The sequence below is a fragment of the Ovis canadensis genome, chromosome 1, assembly GCF_042477335.2.
Source record: "Ovis canadensis isolate MfBH-ARS-UI-01 breed Bighorn chromosome 1, ARS-UI_OviCan_v2, whole genome shotgun sequence".
Classification (NCBI taxonomy): Eukaryota; Metazoa; Chordata; class Mammalia; order Artiodactyla; family Bovidae; genus Ovis; species Ovis canadensis.
In genome coordinates, this window is record NC_091245.1 from 101,882,990 (window position 1) to 101,906,939 (window position 23,950).

Consider the following 23,950-nt stretch of genomic DNA (forward strand, 5'->3'; position numbering starts at 1 on the left):
TTTTCCTTCTTCATTAACTGGTTTGTAGAGTAAGCATCAGACCGTATTCAGCCTCAGAAGGGAAGTGGTTGGCTCTGCTAGCCCTAAAACCATCCCCTCGCGCACCATTGAGGCCACAAAGAACATCAGAATACAGTCATTTCAACTAGTGGGTATTTTAAAGGGAGGAAAAAAAAAGTTTATATCTACTTGTGGCTCTCAGATTGTATTTCTTCTATTGGCAGCTCAGGTTTCCTCATGCTCTAAGTATAGCTATATTTGCCCTGAACTCTTCGCCACCACCTCCCTTGGTTGCTCCTGTCCCAAGATTTGCTGACGGTCCCAGAGTATTCCTTTTCTTTTAATTCTTTTTGGTTGCTGTCTGAGCTTGGCTGAGCCCAAGGGCTTAGTTATTCACCTTCCTCTGGTGGTCATTTCTCCTCCCCTTAGAGCCATGACGTTGTATTTGGTCCCTACTCTCTGCTTAGCCTTCTCTTGGTGCTGGGGATCTGATTGAGCCTAATTCAGCTGCCACTTGGAAGGAAGCAGCACCAGTGTGAAGTCAGTGTGATGGTCAGAAAACTGAGGCTGTTTGGCTTGTGCTTTCAGCTGGGGGAGGATGGGATGGGGGTTAAGAGTTACCCATGTTTTTCCTAAATGAAGAGGAGAATGGTACCTTGTAAGTTAGGCATTCATATACCTGGCTTGCCCAGGATAGTTTATTGAAATATAATAATTAATTGCAGCCCTTTTCATTCTCAAAAGAGTACTGGTTTGAACAGCAAAGTATATAGTCACCTAACTTGTAAGCTATGTTAAAGATTTGTGATACACGCCCATGAAAAGATAGTGAGCTCCTTAAGGTGGTGGTTAAGTTCTATACCCCAAGTACAGGAAGCTGGAAGTAGAAGAGACCGGTGTGGCCTGGGTGCAGGGACGATTTGCAGAGAGAGGGGGCTTCGGTAAGGACCGCAAGGGCTGGAGAAAGAAGATGGAAGGAAACTCCTCTGAACTATGACAGAGTTGGCTCTTATGTGCTGTCTCATTTAATCCTCATGGCAACTTCATGAAATTGGTTACAGTAGTATCCCCATTTTTATATGAGGGAAAAGAAGCGTAGAGAGGCCAAAGTCCTACAGCAAGAAGCAGAGCTGGGATTCAGCCCCAGCCTGTGGTCTTTTCCAGTGAGAGTTCGGCCGCTCTCAGAGAAAAGCCAGCAGTGCAAAGGCCGGAGCTGGGAATGTGCCCGTCATGTTTCGTGGGCGGTGAATGGGCCAGTCAGGCCAGGGGAGTGGTGGGTGCTGACGGCGCGGGGGATGGAACGCCACCGCCTCCCTTGGTTGCTCCTGTCCCAAGATTTGCTGACGGTCCCAGAGTATTCCTTTTCTTTTAATTCTTTTTGGTTGCTGTCTGAGCTTGGCTGAGCCCAAGGGCTTAGTTATTCACCTTCCTCTGGTGGTCATTTCTCCTCCCCTCAGAGCCATGACGTTGTATTTGGTCCCTACTCTCTGCTTAGCCTTCTCTTGGTGCTGGGGATCTGATTGAGCCTAATTCAGCTGCCACTTGGAAGGAAGCCGCACCAGTGTGAATTCTGGAAGGACCATTTTTCCATTTTTCCATTTTTCTCTGAGGGCCTCTTCAAGCCCAGCAATAGACCTCTCCTGCCCTGCCTGTCCTGTGTTCCTCTTACCTTTATTCTCCAGAGTCAGGACCGTGCGGCCTCTCCTGTGTGTATATTTCCCTCTCTAGAGAACATAGTGCCCTCCCTTACTGCTGCTGTGAGCAAGTTATCTCTGCGGCTACTTATCTCAAGTGCTTTGTTGTCACTTTGGTCCACAGCCATCTGGTCAGTTCGTGGTATCCAGGAAACAGAGGGGCCTTCTCTGGTATCAGGAGGATGAATTGCAAGTCAGAGGAGTCATTATGGGCCTCGGGTCTTGGGTACAGAATTCTCATATTGTGTTGGCAAAGAATGCTGTTCTGTGTGAATGGGTCTTGGCTGCCACACTCTTGAAATAGGCTTAGAGAAATGGGCACAAGGGAGAACCTAAGGGCAGACTTTCCCCAGAGGTAAAAAATTTAAAAATGTGACCTTTAGGGTGCGTGTGTGTTCAGTTGCACAGTCGTGTCCGTCTCTGGGACCCCATGGACTATAGCCTTCCAGGCTCCTCTGTCCATGGGATTTTCCCAGGCAAGAATATTGGAGTAGGTTGCCATTTCCTCCTCCACGGGATCTTCCCAATCCAGGAATTGGAACCCATGTTTCCCAGAGAAATCCCTGAGGAGCCTGGCGGGCTACAGTTCGTGGAGTCACAAGAATTGGACGTAACTTGGCGACTAAACAAGAACAACAACTAGGGCTGGGAGTAGAAGATGGAGAAGAGGGTGGTTTTAAAATAAAAGCTTACCTAGTTACTAGACAGGACAGTTTTTACCACCAGAAGTCTTCTAAAATTGTCCCTTTCTGGCTTTGGGTTTCTGGACAAGTGAAGAGAGTGGATAACAGTCAATACAGGGAAGCTGATGCTAGGTCCCTCTAGATTCTCTTTCTTCCTAAAGTTATATTACTTGATAAACCATTACTTGTTATGTTTTACTCTTCTAAATGCTTCCCCAATTCTCTAAAATCTTCTGTCTAGCAAATCTTCCCTGACTGAAGAAGCCAGAGTGGATTTTCACTTTTCTGTAACCCAGCAGTCCTCAACTGGGGGTGATTTTGTCCCGTGCGGAATATTTGGCAAATCTGGAGACGTTTTGATTGTCATGACTGGAGGTGGAGTTTGGGGGTGCTGCCAGACATATGACAATGCACAAGTGGACAGCCCCTGCAGCCAAGAATTGTGCAGTTCAAAAGGCCAGTAGGGCTGAAAGTAAGCTAATGCATCTCTTAAGGAATCTCTCTTATTCCTTCCTATCTTTTAGAAGTAGGCTGAGATAGAAATTCAAAAGTAAACTGGTAAGAGAGAATCCCTGTGCCTAAGCCGAGCCATGGACTGTATGATCTCATTCCACCTGGCCAAATGCATCTTTGCTATTTTGGGGACCTGTAGGTTTTAGTGCATTTTATTTAAAGTCCGATAGGGAGATGCAAAATAACAAGGTTAATAATAACAACAGATGTGCCTCCCTCTTCAGAGTTCTTATCAGCAGCTGGATTTTCAAAGCTTTAAAAATAAAAGTTCCAGCAGCAGCAATTGTTTTTGTTTTAGTCCGAACCCATTGGAGAAAGTATCAGTTTCTTGGGTGTGAGAGTGTTGGTTAATCTGGCTATCACTGACACTCCTCTGAGTACGGGGAATTTTATGGACTAGCTATTTGGATAAGGGACTTGATCTTATTTTTACTTTTATTTTCAAAGTCTATTCACCTATTCTCATTTAGAAGTGAAAAGATTCTTTTCCCTACTTGAAAATAGGAAAAAAAGTACAAACCAGAGTTGATATGGTTTGAATACATCAGCTACCCCAGATGCTGTACCTTTGACTACTCCTTGAGTATCCCAAGGAGCATAAGAATCAGAGAATTATTTACTGCTCTTCTGAAAGTTTAACATTCAAGGAAACTGTGGTGAGAGGAAGGACTACGTTTCCACTAAGTAGACACGGGTGGAATGCTTAAAGCTTGCCTAGAACACATATGCCCTTTTAGCTAATATCCTTATCCGTGAAATGAGGACCCATAAGAATATCTGACCTACCTCCTCTATGAAGATCAGTGAGAGGATGTGTGTGCAGCCCTACATGTGTATTAGATAAATGGAAATGATTAGAGGATGCTTTTGTTAATCCCATTATCCCACCTGTCTAGGAGTCCCGACCCATACATGTTGTGCTGGGAAATGAAGCCTGTGACTTGGACTCCATGGTGTCAGCCCTTGCCCTGGCTTTTTACCTGGCAAAGGTGAGTACCTAAGAACAGAGTCCCTTAGAATGAAAAGATTTGGATTGAAAACCCAGCTCTGCTATTTGATAGCATTTAGCCTTAGGTAACTCAGATCTCTTAACTTTGCTGAGTCTCATATCAGTAACTATACAATCTGAAATGATAATACTTCGCAGTGTTGCTGTGAGGATCAAATGAGCAGATGTATTTTGAAGAATTTGTAAACCATAAAGTGATATTCACACAGTCATTTACTGAGTTATCACTGACTCAATGGGCATGAATTTGAGCAAACTCTGGGAGATAGTGGAGAAAGGGAAGCCTGTGTCCATGGGCTCGCAAAGAGTCAGACCCAGCTTAGCGACTGAACAGCAGTGGGTGTCAGTGGTCTGTGTGTGTTCCTCATGCCCATGTCAGCTCTGGAGGACCTATAGGCTCTTCTCTGCAGCATCTGGAACTAGGCCTTTTCCATGAGTTGTCTTGTTGACCTTCATGTTATTGCTAAGAAGGAAAGAGGGTAAGGGTCATTCTTTTATTTTGATCAGACTGGAAAGCTGCGGCTTTGAGGAAGGCAGTAACTTCCCCAAGATCATGTCTGCCTTAGTCCCAGTGGTCTTGTGACTTTTCCTGTCCTGTCACATAACACAGCCATACCTCCTTTTCACTTTCCTTTCCAGACAACTGAGGCCGAGGAAGTCTTTGTGCCAGTTTTAAATATAAAACGTTCAGAGCTACCTCTACGAGGTGACAATGTCTTCTTCCTTCAGAAGATTCACATTCCAGAGTCCCTCTTGATTTTCCGGGATGAGATTGACCTCCATGCACTGCACCAGGCCGGCCAGCTTACCCTCATCCTTGTTGACCATCATGTCTTACCCAAGTAAGTGGAAGAAATAAAGCTGATACTTCCCTTATGCCATGGGCTGTGATGAGTAAGATTTTCAAAGAGAAGAGGAATGTTTGCTCTCAGGGATCTCATGGGCTCATCATAATTGATGGGTGATACCAGATATAGAAAGGCAGTAAAAAATATTGTCACTTCTTTAATTATACAAGTAATAAAAAGAAATAGAAACATGATGAGTTCAAACTAAAGGATAACTCAGAAATAATTTAGATCTACCTTTGGTATCATTGTTTTAAGATTTCGTGGTAGATTTATTGTAATAGAAACCTTTGAATAATGGTTGCTGCTGCTGCTAAGTCGCTTCAGTCGTGTCCGACTCTGTGCGACCCCATAGACGGCAGCCCACTAGGCTCCCCCGTCCCTGGGATTCTCCAGGCAAGAACACTGGAGTGGGTTGCCATTTCTGTATTTTTTTAAAATTAGCAAGATCATTTCCTTCATAAAGCAGTGTCTCATTAGTGCTATTTAACAAATGTACACACCTATAATGATTCCATCCCTAATTCAGGATTGGAAAAAACTGGCCAGCAAAGCAATATGAATACAGATCTTTCCAAGTGTCTCTGGCTCCTACTAATATGTATATTTTTTTCCTTGAGCACACTGGTTATAGCAGGGGTACTGACAGAGGACAGCCTTCGGGCGCTAGTCCATCTATCCACTCACTCATTAATAAACTTCTGTTTAGAGGATGAAGATGAAGTGAAGTCTCTGTTCTCAAGCAGTTGTCAGTCAGAGGAGGGAACTAGACAAATGGGTCATTGTAATGGGTGTTAGAGGTAAGTGGTAACTGTCATTTGGGGACAATAGGCACATGGAAGATGGAGTGGTTAAATATACAAGTGAGGAGTGGAGGATATCAGGAAAGTTTTTCTAACAGAATGGATCCTTGATCTCAGTCTTGAAAGACTTGGTGTTTGCTTGGTGTATGAGGAGGTGAGGTAATTAGGAAAAGTATCCAGGCAGAGTAATGAACATTCAGATAAGCAAAATGCAGGTAGGCATGAAATAGTACGGTGACTTGGGAGAACTGGGATTTGTTTTGCATGACTGGAACATGAACCATGAGGGAGAAGCAGGACATTAAAAAGATAACTAGAAAGGTAGGCAGGGGCCTGATCATGGAGACCTTGTAGGCCCTTCCAGGAGATTAGACTTTATTTTAGAGCAGCGGGGAGCTATTGTCAATTCTCTTTATTCCAGGTCTTAGCAGAACCAAATTTGCAGTTTTCAAATGATCATGCCTTGTGGAGGACAGTGTAGGAGGACCCTGAAAGCAAATGTTTGGTTAAGGAGCTATTGGAGTAGCTCAGATGAGAGAGATTGAGGGCCTAGAGTAAGGCAGTAGCAGAGGGTTGGAGAGAAGGGAATGGATGGGAATTGAGCCAAAAGCCATAGGATCCTGTGAGCTGCATGAAATTTGGATATGAAGTGAATTGAGGAAACAGGAGAGATTTAGATGTTGGGTGTCCAGGTGTCAACTGGAAAGGCACATCAGACATGTGGATGAGTTATGGGTAGCTGATACTTTGTCAAATTCACTTATGCAGCATTTAAAGATGGCCTCAGTTATAGTATTTAAGAAAAGAATTGAGAGGAGTGGGGCAGCGGTGGAAGTGATCAAAGATCTACGTGTTCGCCTAGGATGTCTGTATTTTCCTCAGGAGGAGGTGCGGCTGGAGTGCCCCTACCTGCCTTTCTTTCTCTTTTCCCCCACACCCCCCTTTCCCACACAGAAGTGACGCAGCCCTAGAGGAGGCAGTGGCAGAGGTGCTAGACCATCGGCCCATCGATCAGAGACACTGCCCTCCCTGCCCTGTTTCAGTTGAGCTGGTGGGCTCCTGCGCTACCCTGGTGGCCGAGAGAATCCTGCAGGGGGCACCAGAGATCTTGGACAGGCAAACTGCAGCCCTTCTTCATGGTGAGGGTGGCTTGGGGGTTGGGACCTGACCCTTTATCCCATCCCAGAGAAGGGAAAGTGAAGAAGTCTAGAGTCCTCCAGGCTGACCATACTCTCTCAAAGCCACTTAGTCCATAATGAAGGAGGTTCTTTTTCAAGGAGCAATTAGGCATTATAAAGGCTTTCGAGTACTTTGTCCTTTGAAGGCCTGGGGAATATTTTGTTGGAGCGAGTAGAAAGGAAGCATAAAACAACAGACCTAGAAGCTGCCTATTAGTAGCATTGTATAATGGAAGGAGGACTAGCCAAAGAAGCAGGAAATGAATTCTAATACCATTTCTGCCCAGGAAGTAGTTATATGACCTTGCACAAATCTCTTAACCTTTTTTGTTCTTATTTTCTCCATTTGTTAAAAAAAAAAGAGAGAGAGAGAGAACTGGATTCAGCTATCTGTTCCAACTGGAATTTGGCCTATGGAAGAGAGGTCATCTCTCTCTGACTAGGTTTCAAAATCTCCGGGAATTGAGCTACTCACACTTCCTTTCTACCTTTTCCCCATTTCTGTGCCTCCATTTCAGTTTGGATTTGGGATGTCTCACTCAGGACATTGTCCCAGTTGTTTTGTTTTCCGTGAGTTGCCAGACAGTCTCCTTAGGTATTGTGTCCACTGGGTTTGAGGGTGATGTGTGCTCTAGTTGCCAGGAATGGAGTGCCACAGTATTTGAGTTCTGCCATGCTCCTTCTCCGCAGGAACAATCCTCCTGGACTGTGTGAACATGGACCTTAAGATTGGAAAGGCAACCCTCAAGGACAGCCACTATGTAGAGAAACTAGAGGCCCTCTTCCCAGATCTGCCCAGCAGAAATGACATCTTTGATTCTCTGCAAAAGGCCAAGTTTGATGTATCAGGTATGAAGTATTAAACTAGTGGACAAAAGCCTTGTTCATTATATGCTTGAAAACCAGCGAAACAATGTCAGAGCATGCTGAATGGTTTAAGCTTTACACCAGAAAGAAGCTGGCTAGTATGCTGTGTGGATAAGAAGGAATATGTTAAGAGTCTCAGAGGTTTTCAGTCTAATTAGAAAATATAGACATTTAAGGACTCCCCTGGTGATCCAGCAGCTAAGACTCTGCACTCCCAATACAGGGAGACCAGGTTCGATCCCTGGTCAGCAAACTAGATCGCACACGCTGCAGCTAACAACCCCCAGCACAGCCAAAAAAAATGAATTTTTTTTTTTTTTAAGAAAGAAAACATAAGTATGCCGAAGGAATATAGTTGTCCCTCGGATCTGCAGGTAAGTGGTTCCAGGATCCCTCACAGATCCCAGAATGCTTGGATGAACTCAAGTCCCTTATATAAGATAGCAAAATATATGAATACAGCCAGCCCTCCTTGTCTGTGAATGTGAAGCCTGCAAACAGAGGGTCAACCGTACTGAATTATGAGAGGGAGCTCTAGGTCACTGGTTAGGGAAGCAGAAGAAACATTTAGGGTGAATATACAAAGGACATTGATGCTTTTGAATTGTGGTCCTGGAGAAGACTCTTGAGAGTCTCTTGGACTGCAAGGAGATCAAACCAGTCAATCCTAAAGGAAATCAACCTAAATGTTCATTGGAAGGACTGCTGCTGAAGTGCCAATACTTTGGACACCTGATGCAAAGAGTCAGTTCACTGGAAAAGACCCTGATGCTGGGGGAAAAATGAAGGCAGGAGAAGGGGGGAGACAGAAGATGAGATGGTGAGATAGCATCACTGACTCAATGGACATGAATTTGAGCAAACTTCAGGAGATAGTAAAGGACAGGGAAGCCTGGCGTGCTGCAGTCTGTGGGGTTGCAAAGAGTCAGACACAACTAAGCGACTAAACAAAAACAGTAATAGAAAGGACAAAATAAAAGAAGAAAAACTTCCATGACTTTTTTTACCCAGCTAGCTCTTGTTGATATTTTAAAAAAGAGAAAGAACTGGACCACCAGGGCTTCCCTGGAGGCTCAGACAGTAAAGAATCCAGCTGCAGTGCAGGAGAGCTGGGTTCAATCCCTGGGTCGGGAGAAGGGCATGGCAACCCACTCCATTTTTCTTGCCTGGAGAATTCCATAGACAGAGGAGCCTGGCGGGCTACAGTCTAAGAGTTGGACATGAGCGACTTTCTTTCACTGCTTGTGGATATTTAAAAAGGTCCCACATGTACTTTTAGAAAAGTGAAACAACCCAGAAAGGGGAAAATGAGGAGTAAAAGCCTCTTTTCTTCCATTTTCCCTGCTCCCCAAAGTCCCTTGCGCTAAAGGTAACTGTTGTGACCCAGTAATTGAAAATAATATTTTATTTAAAGTAAATTTCCATTCTAGAATTACACCTGTTCTTTGCCTCAAAGAGCGACTGTGTTTTTCCTCTTCCTTGACCTGTCTTGGTGTCCTCACCTTCCTGATCCTAGGACCCTGGGTTCTCTTGGTTCTCTTGTTTGACCCTTAGTCTCACATCCAATTTCTAGGACTGACCACAGAGCAGATGCTGAGAAAGGACCAGAAGACCATCTCCAGACAAGGCACTAAGGTGGCCATTAGTGCAATATATATGGATATGGAGGTAAGAGCAAGATGTAGGTGTGGGTGGAGAGAGAAAACCTTCAGTTTTGTTGGTAACCTTGTCCCTTATTCCTAGCTTGCCTCCAAAATATATCTCGTACCTACTTTTCTCCATCTCTACTGTAACTCCACAGTCCATCATCTCACTGCACTGTGAGACCCCCAGTGACCTGTAGTGACCCCACGCTGGTGTCCCTGTCTCCACTTCCAGCCCCTGCAAACCGTTCTCCCCACAGCAGCCAGAGTGATCTCTTCTAAGACATAAGTCAGATCGAGGGGCATGCCCTGGTGGTCTAGTGGTTAGGATTCGGTGCTTTGGCTGCTCTGGCCCAGGTTCAGTCCTTGGCTGGGGAACTGAGATCCTGCAAGCCACCAAGCATGGACAAAAAAAAGACGTGTCAGATCCTATTGGCCCTCCTCCCTTTACTGCCTTTTCATCACACTTCTATAAAATCTAAAGGCCTTACTGTGGTTTAAAGGGCCATCTTTGATCAGGCCTTCATCCTTTTCTCTGACGTCTGCTCATTCCAGCCCCATTCCTGCACTCACAGCACTGCAGCCATCTCAGTTAGCTTTCTGTTTTTCAGAACCATTAAACTCACTCTCAACCCAGAGCCTTTGCACTCCTTTTGCAGAGCTGGCTCCTTATTTTCGTTCAGGACTTAGCTCAGGTGTTTCCTCCTTTGCTGATTACCCTAACTAAAGTAATACCCTTTGTGCTCAAAAGTCTCCAAGAATTACTTTTAATTTTTGGCCATGCAGCTTGCAAGATCTAGTTCCCTGACCAGGGATCAAGCCTGGGCCCCTGCAGTGGAAAGCACAGAGTCTTAACCTGCCAAGAGGCTCCTGTTTGTCCTTTTCATAGCACTCAGCACCCTGAAATAATCACGTTTCATGGTTTCCTTGTTTTTTGTCTCTATTCCTCTGCTAGTTTATCAACTCCCCCAAAGCAGGGACCCTGTTTGTTTTGTTTCGGGTGTATCTCCAGCACTGTGACAGTGCCTGACACATAATGGATGCTCAGTGAATCTGTCAAATGGGTGAATGAATATAACTCTGATAGTGGTATTTTAATATCTAGTTCCGTATTATATTACGTTAAATCAGTCAACAACCTGATCTAAACACATACTTTCATAGACTGCGCAGCTTTCTCCTAAATAACATGTAAAAAACACTAAGTAACTAAAAAAATAATAGTTTGGCCTCTTCTCTTGCTGCTCAAAACCTAGTCTGGGAACCAAACATAAGAGCACAAAAGGCTTGGAATTCCCTGACAGTCCAGTGGTTAGAACTCTGCACTTTGACTGCAGGGAGCAGGGGTTCAGAGCCTGGTCTGGGAACTAAGATCCCACATGGCACAGCCAAAAACTTTCTTTAAAAAAAACTTTTTTTATAATAAAAAGAAAAACTAGAGAAGAAAAAAGAACACAAAAGGCTTTCCAAGTACCATAATCACGGTATAAATGGACTCATTAGAAATACCAAGAATAAAGAAAAGCCCTAATCTGGAGCAGCTGGTGGTATTATTCATTGGAGGAAATACTGCATGAGATTTTGGAGAATATAGACAGACAGAGAAAGAAGAGCCGAGGATGCAGTTGTCATGTTGTCTGTACTTATTTGTATGCACCATTTGTATTCTATTTTTATTTAGAATAAAAATATCCACAAGGCAAAGACCTTGCTTGTTTGACTGCAAGAGCAAGATAGCCTTGGACATGCCCAGCATGTTAGTTACATTATCATTTCTTAGTTCTTAAAACAATCATGTTTGATAAATAATTTGTCCTCATTTTACATGAGGAAACTTAACGATCAGGGATCCTTGATCATATAACTGAGAAGCAATAGAGTTGATTTTCAAACCAATTCTGTCTGAACCCAAAGCCTATATTCTCCTCATTCTATATGTTGCCTTCCAGCACATACATAGCTCAGAGTAAGTACTAGATACCTTTTTTATGGAGTACAAGTCCCAGGTTATCATGCAAAGAAGCCTTTCATAAGCGTCTTCTGTGGGGATGATAACGAGGGTCCAGCTGTAGCCCTCAGCCCTGTCCATTTCTTCTGCTTTAGGCTTTTCTGCAGAGGTCTGGCCTCCTTGCAGATCTCCATGCCTTCTGCCAAGCTCACGGCTGCGATGCCCTGGTTGCCATGACTATCTTTTTCAGCACTTACAATGAGCCAGTGCGGCAGTTGGCTGTTTTCTGTCCCCATGCAGCGCTTCGAATGACGGTGAGTCTCTATCCTAGGGGCCCTATGGAGTTCAGCCTTGTGCACTGCTCTGTTCTATAAAAACCTCTCCTTGGTTCTTGTATTTATACAGAGGTCTTTGATCTGTTTCCAGAATCTCCCCTCCTTCCTTTTTTCCATTTTCTCTATACATGACTATCCTTAATCATGCTATTGGTGAGAAACGGAGATTCCAAAGAAAATTAGAGACACAGTTCCTACTTAGTAGGACTTGAAATTGTGCTAAAAGAACCTGTTATAAATCTGGAGTTAAAACTTGATTTAATCACTAATTCCTAACTCCTGGAAATCAATTTCTTTTACCTTATTGCTTTGAAAACTGAAAACAGAGGAGAAACCTTTTTTACTCTTTAACCGGGCAAGGATTAGTTACTCTGTGCTAACTGTGCAGAGTAGTTGAGCAGGTTTGGTTTTTAACTCTGATCTTCCATTTGGCTACCTTTCTCACTTCTCCACCTTTCTTTTCCTCTGTTGGTTACTCCTAAACTCAGGGAAGAATTTAAAAGTGGACTTAAGGCAGTCCAGAGATTCTTTGGATTTCTTAGCAGTGAGGACTGCTAGACTAGTCTGGATACAGCCAGATAATCTTTTTGTTCATAAAAGGTATGTCTGCCTTTTCCCACCTCTCTCTGTCTTTATCTTCTCCTCCAGGAAGCAAACATAATTTCATTCAATGGAAAGTAAGTTTGGCATTGTGGAAAGAACTACCCTTTTAAAGGTAGATAAGTAGGCTTTCCTGTCCCAGATTTGCCACTTACTGGCACTTTGACCAAAGGGAAGTCAGTTGACTTCTGAGTCCATAAACAGCATATTACTACCTAGTGTGATGTGATCGTGAAACATAGTATCATATGTGAAATTCATTGCTGGGTACAAGGTACTCTTAGTAATCATGTCATGAAGGAAAGGGTGCTTTGACCCCACTCTCCTGAATCTCCCCTCTTCTGCCTGACACAGTCCCTCTGATGACTTCACCATCGCCCTGGCTGCCTCTGTACTGGGAAATGGTAGTCCTCTTTTCACCGTCTGCCCCACCATTTCCTCTCTTTCTCCTTTGGTAAGAATAATTTAGAACACTGCTCTAGTGACAAACCTGAGTTCAGCTATCAGCTTTGCTTCATTCAGAGTTGACCTTTGGCAAGTTACCTAATCTATCTAAGCTTCAGTTTCCCTAACTGTAAATGAGGGTAATAGTAATACCAACCAGTAAGGTAGTTGTGAGGATTGAGAAAATTAGTATTTGAAAATGGCCAGACATGGCACAGTGCCTGGCATACTTCCCAGCCCCATTTGATATATTCATTCTTTCTGCCTCTGTCGTTCCCCTGACTTCAATGCAGATGCTTGGCCCATCTCAGCTAAGAATAGAGTTCAAGTTTTTAAACAGCGCAGTACCCTTGGAAACAACAAAATCCGAGGAGCGGGGAGTCCCAGGTTCTGGTTCAGACTCTACCATCATCTGTGTTCAAGACATCAGATCTCTCTGGACTTTGGTTTACTTATTAATAAGATGAAATATATGGTCTCAAATGTTTCTTCTGTTTCTAAAATACTGTGTATTACTAATCAGTATTAGCTGATGTGCAAGCAATAAAACAACTTTGGATGACTTAATTTAAATTTAAAAAAAAATTTTTTTTTCTCCTCTGCTAAAGAAGTCTCTTAGAAGTCTCGGCCTTTTGCTTCAGCACTTTATATACCATCTCCCCATCTTGTCTCCTCTTTAGATCTGTGGAATTCTAGAACGTTCCCAGTCTCCGTCCCTGAAGCTGACCCCTGTCCCAAGCAGCCACCCTAACCTCCAAGCCTATCTTCAAGGCAACACCCAGATCTCTCGAAAGAAAGTTCTGCCTCTGCTCCAGGAAGCCCTGTCAGTGTATTTTGACTCCACGGACATCCCTTTAGGACAGCCTGAGACAGAGGGTGTGTCAAGGGAGCAGGTGGACAAAGAATTGGACAGGGCAGGCAACTCCCTGCTTTCTGGACTGAGTCAGGATGAGGAGGAGCCTCCACTGCCCCCCACGCCCATGAACAGCCTGGTGGACGAGTGCCCCCTGGATCAGGGGCTGCCGAAGTTCTCAGCTGAGGTCATCTTCGAGAAATGTAGTCAGATCTCGCTGTCAGAATCTACCACTGCCTCCCTGTCCAAGAAATGACTGCTGAAAGGGAAGGGGAAAGTGAGAGAGGTTGCTTGAACCGTCCTGAATGCATGTTTTGAGGTGTTTCAGCAGGTCTGTCTTCTTCATTGTTCCAGGATCTGGTGTACTGTTGTCATTGCTAGGAGGAGAAAGAAGAGAAGGAAAGCTGAGCTGGCTTTCTACCTTTTTCCCCCACAATCTCAACCAATCAAAAAAATTTTATTATTTAACTGTTGAAATCCGCACTGACTATCATTTGTTTCATTTGCCAGGGTCATGATGTAATAACATACATTTGTATGTATTACATAATGTAGTAACATACAGGTGCAGCAGAGTGGCACAGAAATAATGTGTACCCCAAGAGTGCCCTCAGTCAGGGTCTTTAACAGAACCAGTATTTCTCATGGAACCAAACATGCATTGTCTCCAGTATTCATTTATTCTCTTATTAATTCAAGTATTTATTGAATACAATACCTACCTTAAGCTTATTCTAGTTTTAGCCTTTAGCTCATTTCCACCTCCATGACTCCTTTCTCTGCCCCTCAATTAGGTGATGGTGTCTGATCCCAGATGGCTAAATTTCTATTAGCTTATTGTGACTGTTTCAGGATTATTTAGGGGCAGATTAGAGGCCCTTGTCTTCTGTCCTGATCAGGTGGCCTAGCTCTCAGTTTCCCTGGATCCCTCTGAGTCAGAGCCACAGGGATCCAGAAGACCTCTGGTTCAGGAGACACCTGGGAAGACCTTAAGACCTCTGGGGTACTCTTCCCAAAAGATGGCAAAAATAGCATGGGAGTCCCGGCTCGACCGATTTCTTACCCATCTCATTCTCCTCTTGCACAGAGTAGAAGGAAATGAAGTTTCATACTGAGTGCCATAAACTGTGTCTTTTGTCCAGACACTCACTCCTTTAAGTTCATTTCCCTGTCTGCAAAACTGATGTTCCCTGGTTTCTGTCCCATTGCCACCATCCTTTCTCACCTCAGCCCCTCTGGTTTTTTGTTCTTGTTTCTGTTTCCCTGGGAGTGCTCAGGGTCACTCGATTGTCTGTTTCTATGTAATTGTACCAAGGTCCTCAGCCTCATGTAGCATGTACAGGAGTATGATTCCTACCATAGTGACGCAGCACAGAGCCCTCCCACCCCCTGACTTGTTTTGCATGTGTAGAGTCCCCCTTTTCTCTTCAGACCAACCTGTTCCCCCTTTTCCTCCCCAACAGCTCTGTCTCCTGTGGGTTGTCAACAGTTTCGCTGAACAGTGGGGTGTGTGATGGTTTTGACATGATGTCTTCATATGAGGGAAATAGTCTGACTTCACTTTGAAGGGATGATGTTTGTAGCCATTGGAAGGTAAAATAGTGTTGTGATTATTGAACCAAAGGAATTTACGTTTTGTAACTTGATTACTTTTATTTTGCATTTTGTTAAAGTATTAAATACTTTTTTCCTGTTTGAGGTTTTACTGTCTCTTTTTACAACTGTAATCAGCCCTTTCCCTTGGATAATTGCTTTAACTTCCTCAAGATTCATTTCCCTTCTATCTGCTGTATGTACTGTCTTCCTTCTGTTGACTCTCTTTGGGAATAAGAGAAGCAGTCTTTTTATCTCCCCTCACCCTCAGCCTTTCCTTCAATGTTTCTTCTTCGAGAACTCTATCACATACTTCTGTGTCCTTGATTTTGCTCATGCTTGAAAAAGTAGGCACACGATAGTCTTAAAACCAAAATGGTTTCTACTATTGCCTTTTTTTTTAAGCAGCTTCCAGAAGGTTTTAAGGAGTCTAGAAAATTGTCTTCCTAGACTCACCCGAGACTAGCCACTTTAGAAAATGTACTCTCCTCCTCACAACCCGCCCCCACATAGGCAGGGTTTGTCTTTTGTGCAAACCTGCTTCTTGGGAAGGGAGGTGGCAAAACCTGTTTGAAGGTGAGGTTACCTCCCTTCTACCCCTCCTTCCTCCTTGGAGGCAAGAGCAACGACAGCTGAGACAGGGAAAAAGGGGGTACAGAAGTGCTGGGGAGCTGGGGCATCCGGCTCCTGGACAACTACAAGTGTTTCAAGGTGACAGAAAGACTTGTGAAGATGGGAACTATACAAGAAGCCAGAGAAAAGATGGTGGATCTCGGGTGAGTAAGGTCTTGGCTGACGTGATCGGAAACAAGGAGTGAATAGTCCCCAGGGATTTTCCCACCATCCAGCTCTTACCAAGTCCTAGCAGAGACAAGACTAAGAGAACTAATTGGCAGGGAAGGGATGGGGGTGGCCTTAGGTAGGAAGTACCAGTATCCTACGGGAATTAGGGAACAGGGGATTCCAGGGTAATTCCCTATTGCTTTTCTTTTAAGGAAATTTCTATACTTTGATATCTGCCCCTGTTCTCCATTTTCTAACTCCCACCCTCCAGAATGGCCATGAGAAAACTGCCCCAGAACTGTGCTAAGATCCAGGCCTTCCTTCCCAGCAAATCTTCCTCCTTACCTTCTTCCCCCACCCCTCCACCCATGCCATGGTTCCCCTAACCACTCCCCAGCGTGATGGAGGTAAAGCAAGCCTGACAAGGTGCCATCTTTCCCAGCTTTGCCCAGTGACAGCTGGGCAGGACTGTCGGGTTCCTGCCAATTGTAATGTGAAATACCTCTCACCCCTACAGTCCCAGTGGAACAACTGCCACACAGGTCAAAATAATTTAGCTTTTGACCTTAGAGCTAGAGGGATCTTAGAGGGACCCTCCATGCTCCCTCTGCTCCTATACCCAGCAGTAGGGATGACTGCCTTTCAATAACTGAAGGTGGTAGAAACATCTAGGAGACAACAGATCTGAGTTCTTTTTAAGGCCTGCCCTCTGTTCTGTACCTTACTACTATTCTTCACGCCAGTGTTCTCACCTACTATCCAGTTCCCTTAAGACATTGCCTAGGGACTTCCCTGATGGTCCAGTGGAAGACTGTACTCCCAATGCAGCGGGCCCAGGCTCAATCCCTGGTCAGGGAACTAGACCCCAGGTGCTGCAACTAAGATCTGGCACAGCCAAATATATAATAAATAAATTATCTATCTATCTATCTATCTATATATATATGATACACCTAGGTTGTCTCATAATATTTTCTTTCTGGGGGACTGTCTTAGCATCGAGGAGAATGCAGAAGCAGCAATACTAGGAGCATCCTTGAGACTTGGGGAACTGGAGCTGAAGGAAGAATGGCAAGATGAAGAATTCCCTAGGTGAGATGTACGAGTGAGGCTGGGAAAAAGAAGAGCTGGTCACAAATGGAGGGTGGGGATGGTAAATTTGGACTTGAAAGAGAGAGAGATGGGAAAAGAAAGAAGAAATAAAATTATGGTAGGGAAACAGAGTTGATAAAGTGATACCTGGCTTAATGCCTTAACCTATGTTTCTGCCCCCTTTTTGGTTTTCCCCATCTAGATTGCTTCCTGAAGAGACTGGCCCTTCTGAGGATCCTCATGATCCTGAAAGAGACCCACAGGCAGGTAGGTAAATGAGAACCTAGGCCTCAAGTCCTTGATTCTAGAATCAAGGTTATGCCAGCCTGTCCCCTTGTGGTTCCACCTCCCTTTTCCCAAATGTCCTGCATTAGTCCTTCTTTAGAATTCACCCCATAGTATCACATATACAGGAATTCTAATGTCCTACACCAACACACCTCCATCTTTCTCTTCTTTTTTTCCCTCCTCCTCCAACCCCAGGCACCCCCAGCACTTTAGCCCTGTGTGGCCGGCGCCCCATGCGCAAGCGTCTTTCTGCCCCGGAGTTGCGACTGACTCTGACTAAGGGGCCTGGAGATAATGGAGCTTCTCCCATCCACTCTCGACCTTCTTCTTCTGATGGCAGTTCTGACCTGGAGGTAGACGAGTTGGAAACACCTTCAGACTCGGAGCTGCTGGACAGTGGACATGAATTTGAATGGGAAGGTGGGAAAGAAAGCTGAGGACTGAGCTGGTAGAAGTAGAGGCCAGTGTTAAAGCAGCTCGGGATGGATTTAATGGGACTGAAGTTAGAACTAATAAGGGGATCAAGAGGTAAGATGTGCAACATTTCCTTGGAATGGAAAGGTGGAGCCTACAGATCCAATGTGACAGTAGTCAGTATGAGGGGGAGGGGAGGGCCACTTCATTTATTGAGGGAAATTTTATTGAATAACTGTTATATGCTGTCAGTGAAAGTGTAGTTGCTCAGTCATGTCCAACTCATTGCGAGCCCATAGACTCTAGCCCACCAGGCTCCTCTGTCTGTGGAATTCTCTAGGCAAGAATACTGGAGTGGATTGCCATGCCCTTCTCCAGGGTATCTTCCCGACCCAGAGGTTGAACCTGGGTCTCCCACATTGCAGGCAGATCCTTTACCATCTGAGCCACAAGGGAAGACATCAATGAGCTACAGCCAGGTTATGAAGATGAATAAGATAATCCATACCCTCAGGGAATTGTCTGTTTAGTATAAAATAAACGTATGTATAGATTAAGTGCGGTAAAGATTATGATCTACATGTATGTAGGATACAGATTAAGCAGGGAGAAGACAAAGGTCAGTTCTGCCTGAGAGCTATTAAGAAAGACTTCACAGAGGAAACAATTCTGAGTTTATCGGGTAGCTGGAGAGGCATTCTAGACGGAAAAAAGCAAATTGGGCAATAGCATGGCATGATGGGGAATTCAAGGTATTGAGCATGACTCTTTGGGTATTAAGGAAAACTTTGATTTCTTCTCTACTCACAACACTTTTGATGCCAAATGTATCAGTTTCCCCCCACCAATTCTCCAGACACAAATTGGATGTCCTACAATTCAGTCACAACACTTACCTGGAGTTCGTACAGATACTACAGGTTGAGGGCTCACCCACAAGACTGCCCTCAGACTTCAGACTTCAATCACACGTCCAGGGTATCACCTGTGCTTCTGACTGACAGGGGATAAATCACAGGTGCCCACTACACCCTCCTGAGATTTGATAGTTTGCTAGAACAGCTCACAGAACTTGGGAAAACAGTTTACTTACTAGATTACAGGTTTATTATAAGAGGATACAGCTCAGAAACAGCCAGAAGGAAGCAATACATAGGACAAGTTATGTGAAAGGGGAGCACCACCTTCCCAGTACCTCTGTGTATCACCAAATAGGAACCTCTCAGAATCCCTTCAGTTAGGGTTTGTTTATAGCATTGTTCTTTGCCTGGGCTGGGTCTGCATTGCTGTGAGTGGGCTTTCTCTAGTTGGGACAAGTGGAGGCTGCTCTCCAGCTGCAGTGCGCATAGGCTATGGGCACCCGGGCTTCAGCAGCTGCAGCACACGGGCTCAGCAGTGGCAGCAGGGCAGGCTCTAGAGTGCAGGTTCAGGAGTTGTGGCTGTTGGGCTTAGTTGCTCTGTGGAATGTAGAATCTTCCCAGACCAGGGATTGAACTCATGTTCCTTGCATTGGTAGGCAGATTCTTATCTGTCGTATCACCAGGGAAGTCTCAGTTAGGGTTTTTTTATGGAGGCATCATATGTGGGCATGACTGATTAAATCACTGACCATGCGTGATTTAGCATGACCTCCAATCTCTCTCCCCTTCTCAGAGGGCAGATGGCAAAAGTTCATCCCCCTGATCATGGTCACTTCGCCTGGCAACCAGTCACCCATCCATAGGAGCTTTCCAAAGTCACCTCATTAACATAAACTTGTGTGGTTGAAAGAGACCTGTTATGAATAGGAAAAGATACTACTTTCACCTTTATTGTCAGAAGCCAGGAACAAAACCAAAATGTATATTATTATATTACAGATCTGAAGGACTGGGCAGTGAAGAGGGTGAGAAAAGACTGTGTTAAATAGGCAAGGGTCAAATTATGGAAGTCCCTGCTGCCATACTAAGGCGCTTAGATTTTATCCTGTAGGCAATGAGTTTTAATCAAGGGAATAAGATGATCAGGTTTAATGGCTTTTAAAAGATTGAAAGCAACCTAAAGATCTGTGAGGAGGATGTTAATTCTATTACTGTACACCCATGCAATGGGATAGAATGCAACTATTTTTTAAAATGAAGCAGTTCTTTCTATGGCTATGGAAAAATCATGCAAAAACTTAGTGAATATAGAATATTGCTATTTGAGTGAAAATGGGAGGGGAGGGAAAAATGTTTGCTCTAGCAGTGGTGGGTGGGATGGAGGAAAACAGATAAGAATAGGGAGATAGAAGGCTAGTACTAAGGCCAGATAAGAAATGCTAAGACGTTATACCAGGACAGTAAGAGCAGAAAGAATAATTTATAATCTAATGGAAGTAGATGGAGGATGATCTGACTTGAGGGATGGTAAAGAAGTAAGAGTCTTGGATGGCATAGAATTTTCTCTCCCAGACAGTTAAATGGATGGGGTCATTCATCAAGAAAGAATATAGGAAAGAGGAGGAAGAGAAAGAGTGTGAGTTGCACTTGGGGTCTGGTGACTTGGAGATGACAGAGAAACACAAAATAGAGGTGTCCACTCCAGACATTCAAGAATATGGGTCTGGTATCAGGAAAGAAGTCTGGGTTAGAGAGGAGTCATCACCATACTGGCAGTAACTGAAGACACAGGAACAAATGAGCTCACCCAAGGAAGGAAGGAAAAGCATCAGAAGAAAGAAAGAATCTGGGAAAATGGCAGAGGCCATCAAGCTACCATAGTTCAAGGTTACCTCCAGGCCATTGTCCAGTGACAAAGTGAGGACGATAAGTCACAGGAAAGAGAAATCAGCAGAAGGTTGGGTTGATTGGACAAACCAGGGCTAGTCATCGGGGGAAAATGAGGAATTAGTTGTTGGGGTAATAAACGCTAAGAATCTAAGGAAGTTTCAAGATGCTGAAGTTACGTATTCTGCCTTGTTGATCCTTCCCCATCCCTCTCTTTAGATGAGCTGCCTCGGGCAGAGGGCCTAGGGGCCAGTGAGGCAGCAGAAAGGCTGGGCCACGGTTGTATGTGGGATGTGGCTGGAGAAGATGGTCATCGCTGGAGGGTGTTTCGAATAGGACAGCGGGAGCAGCGAGTGGACATGACTGTCATTGAGCCCTATAAGAAAGTCCTATCTCATGGAGGTAATGGCTATAATAAGTGAAGGGTTAACAACTGTGACTTCTTGAATAAAATGCTGAAGCTGGAAATTCAGTTATTGGGTTCAGAATCCTTCCTTCAACTTCTAGAGACCCACAGAGATGCTCAACCTAAACAGATGTACTGTCCATCAGCACTTATTTATTGAGTTTTCCCCTTCTCCTCCCCAGGCTACCATGGTGATGGCCTCAATGCTGTTATCCTCTTTGCTTCCTGTTACCTACCCAGAAGCAGCATCCCCAACTACACCTATGTCATGGAACACTTGTTCAGGTGAGGTGGAAGGCTTAAAGGGCTCCAGAGTGGATGTTATAGAGGGGAATGTTAAAAAACACCCCTTCTCTGATCAGTAACTGACTGTCAAGTCTACAGCAATGTCCCTCTCACTCCCCACAACCCCAAACGCATACCTTCCCTGACAGTTCCATCTGTCCAGGTACATAGTGGGAACCCTGGAGCTGCTGGTAGCTGAAAATTATCTGCTGGTTCACCTGAGTGGAGGCACAAGTAGGGCACAAGTTCCACCTCTGAGCTGGATACGCCAGTGTTATCACACTCTGGATCGGCGGTGAGCCTCTCGGATAAGAGGGCTGTAACTCTCTTATCCTTTTCTCTTTCATCTCTCTATTTTGTTCTTCTATTCGGTCTCTTCTACTTTTTTGTTTTTTGGCCCTGGGATCTCATTTTCTGACCAAGGATTGAACCCCAGGCACTGTCAGTGAAAGCCTGGAATCCTAACCACTAGGGCCACCAGGGAACTCCCTCTTCCACTTTCCTTTGTCCGCCTACAACCCTTTCCAAGGTTCTCCTATTTTCTGTCCTCTCTTGGAGTCAAGGAAATCTAGTTTCAAATCTTGCCTTTATCATTTACTACCTGTATGACTTTGGACAAGTGATTTAACCTTTCTGGGGTTCAGTTTCCTTCTCTGTAAAATGCCAGTAATATTAACATCTTTGTCACTAAGCATTTGTGAAAATCAAATAAATCAACATGGTGCCTTGCCTGGCACATGGCTGGCAGCCCTTCCTTTTCTCATAGCGTTGCTGATTATTTCATTTTTTACATCTCCACTCTCTTTTCTTGTCTGCATTCATCCCTGACCCTTATGCCTTTTCTTTTTTTTTTAATTTAACTGTGTTGGGTCTTTGTTGTGACATGCAGGATCTTCCTGTGTCACACAGGATCTTTCGTTATGGTGCACAAACTCTGTGGTCTAGGCACACAAGTTCAGTAGTTGCAGTGCATGAGTTTAGTTGCTCCAAGGCATGTGGGATTTTAGTTCCCCTACCAGGGATCGAACCCACAACCCCTGTCTTATATGCCTTCCCCCCCCGCCCCCCGATTTTTCTTTTTTTTCCCTTTCTTCCTTCCATCTTCCATTTGGCCACTTTTCTCTTCTGGTTCCTTTGTTCTCTCTCCTCACTGGTCTTCACCTGGCCATGGAGGGATGAAGGACTCTACAAAAAGAAGTATGGGAGGCATAGGGCATAGGGCATAGGAAGGAAGTGGGGCTAAGAAGACCAGGCTAAGGGATTCTGAGAGAAGGGTTTCCTAAAAAAAGAGAAGGTTAAGCAAGATGGGTGGCGCTGAGATGGCAATTAAAGGAATGGGGATTCGACCCAACTGTCAGGGAACTCCTGAAATTAGAGAAGTGAAGGAAATGAGAGTACAGAAGGTCGCTCCACCTGATCGTCAGGTATGAAGGTGGAAGGAGAGTAGGATGGTCTCATGCTCTTCTTCAGGCTCCGGAAAAACCTGCGTGCTCTGGTGGTTGTCCACGCTACATGGTACATGAAGGCATTCCTGGCATTGCTTCGGCCCTTCATCAGGTACTTGCTCTGGGGACAAAGATCCCTGCCCCCTTCCCACTTTCACAATCAACATTAAGAAGTTCTTGCCCCACTGTGGCTCTTTCTAGCCTCAACCACTCTCTACTTGTTATGTTGCACTTTGTAAGGATCTCCAAGAGCCCTCTTCTTAGTATAAAACACACTTGGTTGATTCTCTCTTTTCAGTTCCAAGTTCACACGAAAGATCCGTTTTCTGAACAGCCTTGGAGAGCTGGCCCAACTCATCTCCATGGATCAGGTCCACATCCCAGAAGTTGTCAGACAGTGAGTCCTGGTTTAAAGATAAAAGTTTGGGGTGGGATATGTAAAAGCCAGTTCCCATTTTCTTAATGCCTTGAGGGAGATACAAAGGAACTGAAAGACAGGCTCTACTTTCAGCTGCTTCTGTGTATCTGGGAAAATGCCATAAATGCAGAAAAGATATTAAGGACACTACTGTAAAAAGAACAAATGAAAAAATTACCCCTAAAAGTGCATCAAGGAATAAAGGAGTAATCACAGCAAAGAATATAAGGAGATTCAGACCGGCTCTAGAAATTAAGAAAGAATGTTGGCAGTGAATAGGAGAGAATATCCAGTGGGGGAGGGTTGTTAGGGAGCAAAGGATTCTACATGATGGCTGACCCAACCATCTTCCAATTCACCTGACTTCTCCCCCCAAACCCCTGAATAAAAACCAGGTCTGCTCTTGTAACTGATTTCCCCCCCTCTTTTCCTCCTAGGCTGGACCATGATCTCCATGGCTCAGGAAGAACCTAGCACAGGACTGGAAAAATGGGCTTAAGAACCAATCAAAGATAGGATCTGCCTACACTCTAAACCCAGACACATCTGAGCTGTTTTGTAAATCATCTCATCTTCAACCCTAGTACCACTGGATCTTCACATCTCCGTGGCATGTCTTTCTTTCCATTACCCTGACGTCAAAGCAGGGTCCTGATGTGCTGGGTAACTTTCGTTTCAGCTGGAGGGCTGCATGTCGTGGCGTTTTTTTTATAGGAAAGTGCAAAGCTGTGCTGCTTTAGCTGTAGAACCTTGGGCAAATCACTTCATCCCTTTTGAGTCCGCGATCCTTTTCGCATGGGGTATTCCCGCAGTCTGTAGAGGTGAGGGGCGGGCGGATGAGGAGGGCAGGCCTCCTCCAGGGGGCCAGGAACCAGTAGCCTCAACGTTGAAGAGTCGTCCTAGTTCCCTCTCCCCGTCCGTAGTCACGTCTGCTGCCTGTGAGCCTGAGCAAGGGCACTTTCAAAACCTGTACTTCGTCCTCTTTAGTAAATTCTGATCTGTAGTAAATTTTATCTCAATAAATGAGAGATTTATTAAGCACTGCGCCCGGGAAGTGAACT

General features: G+C 44.6%; 2 protein-coding genes across 7 annotated transcripts in view; both read left to right on the forward strand.

Moving 5' to 3' along the window:
• The window catches only part of PRUNE1 (prune exopolyphosphatase 1), a 20,046-nt gene extending 4,933 nt beyond the window's left edge, over positions 1–15,113 (forward strand). For 2 of the 6 annotated variants that reach the window (XM_069541655.1, XM_069541645.1), the window contains exons 3-9: positions 3,787–3,879; positions 4,539–4,741; positions 6,505–6,689; positions 7,419–7,577; positions 9,169–9,263; positions 11,342–11,500; positions 13,246–15,113. In XM_069541655.1, the coding sequence (XP_069397756.1) occupies positions 3,787–3,879; positions 4,539–4,741; positions 6,505–6,689; positions 7,419–7,577; positions 9,169–9,263; positions 11,342–11,500; positions 13,246–13,674 (1,323 nt within the window). In that variant the 3' untranslated portion in view covers positions 13,675–15,113. Of the gene's footprint in view, positions 1–2,618; positions 2,850–3,786; positions 3,880–4,538; positions 4,742–6,504; positions 6,690–7,418; positions 7,578–9,168; positions 9,264–11,341; positions 11,501–13,245 lie in introns of all 6 variants that reach the window. The other 4 variants (XM_069541676.1, XM_069541691.1, XM_069541665.1 and 1 more) reach the window with 3 other exon arrangements.
• Positions 14,161–23,930, forward strand: BNIPL (BCL2 interacting protein like). Its single transcript, XM_069541765.1, has 10 exons — positions 14,161–15,787; positions 16,791–16,886; positions 17,089–17,153; positions 17,370–17,594; positions 20,555–20,737; positions 20,924–21,026; positions 21,190–21,321; positions 22,497–22,583; positions 22,770–22,868; positions 23,327–23,930. The coding sequence occupies exons 1-10, from the start codon at positions 15,744–15,746 to the stop codon at positions 23,361–23,363; spliced, it is 1,071 nt and encodes a 356-aa protein (XP_069397866.1). The 5' UTR covers positions 14,161–15,743; the 3' UTR covers positions 23,364–23,930.
• Positions 23,931–23,950: the final 20 nt, after the last annotated feature.

Excerpts from the sequence above, each read along its gene's own strand:
- BNIPL (XM_069541765.1), top strand. The coding sequence starts at position 15,744 with ATGGGAACTATACAAGAAGCCAGAGAAAAGATGGTGGATCTCGG. Across the intron at positions 16,887-17,088 it reads CAAGATGAAGAATTCCCTAG|ATTGCTTCCTGAAGAGACTG; the intron begins GTGAGATGTACG and ends TTCCCCATCTAG. Across the intron at positions 20,738-20,923 it reads GAAAGTCCTATCTCATGGAG|GCTACCATGGTGATGGCCTC; the intron begins GTAATGGCTATA and ends TCTCCTCCCCAG.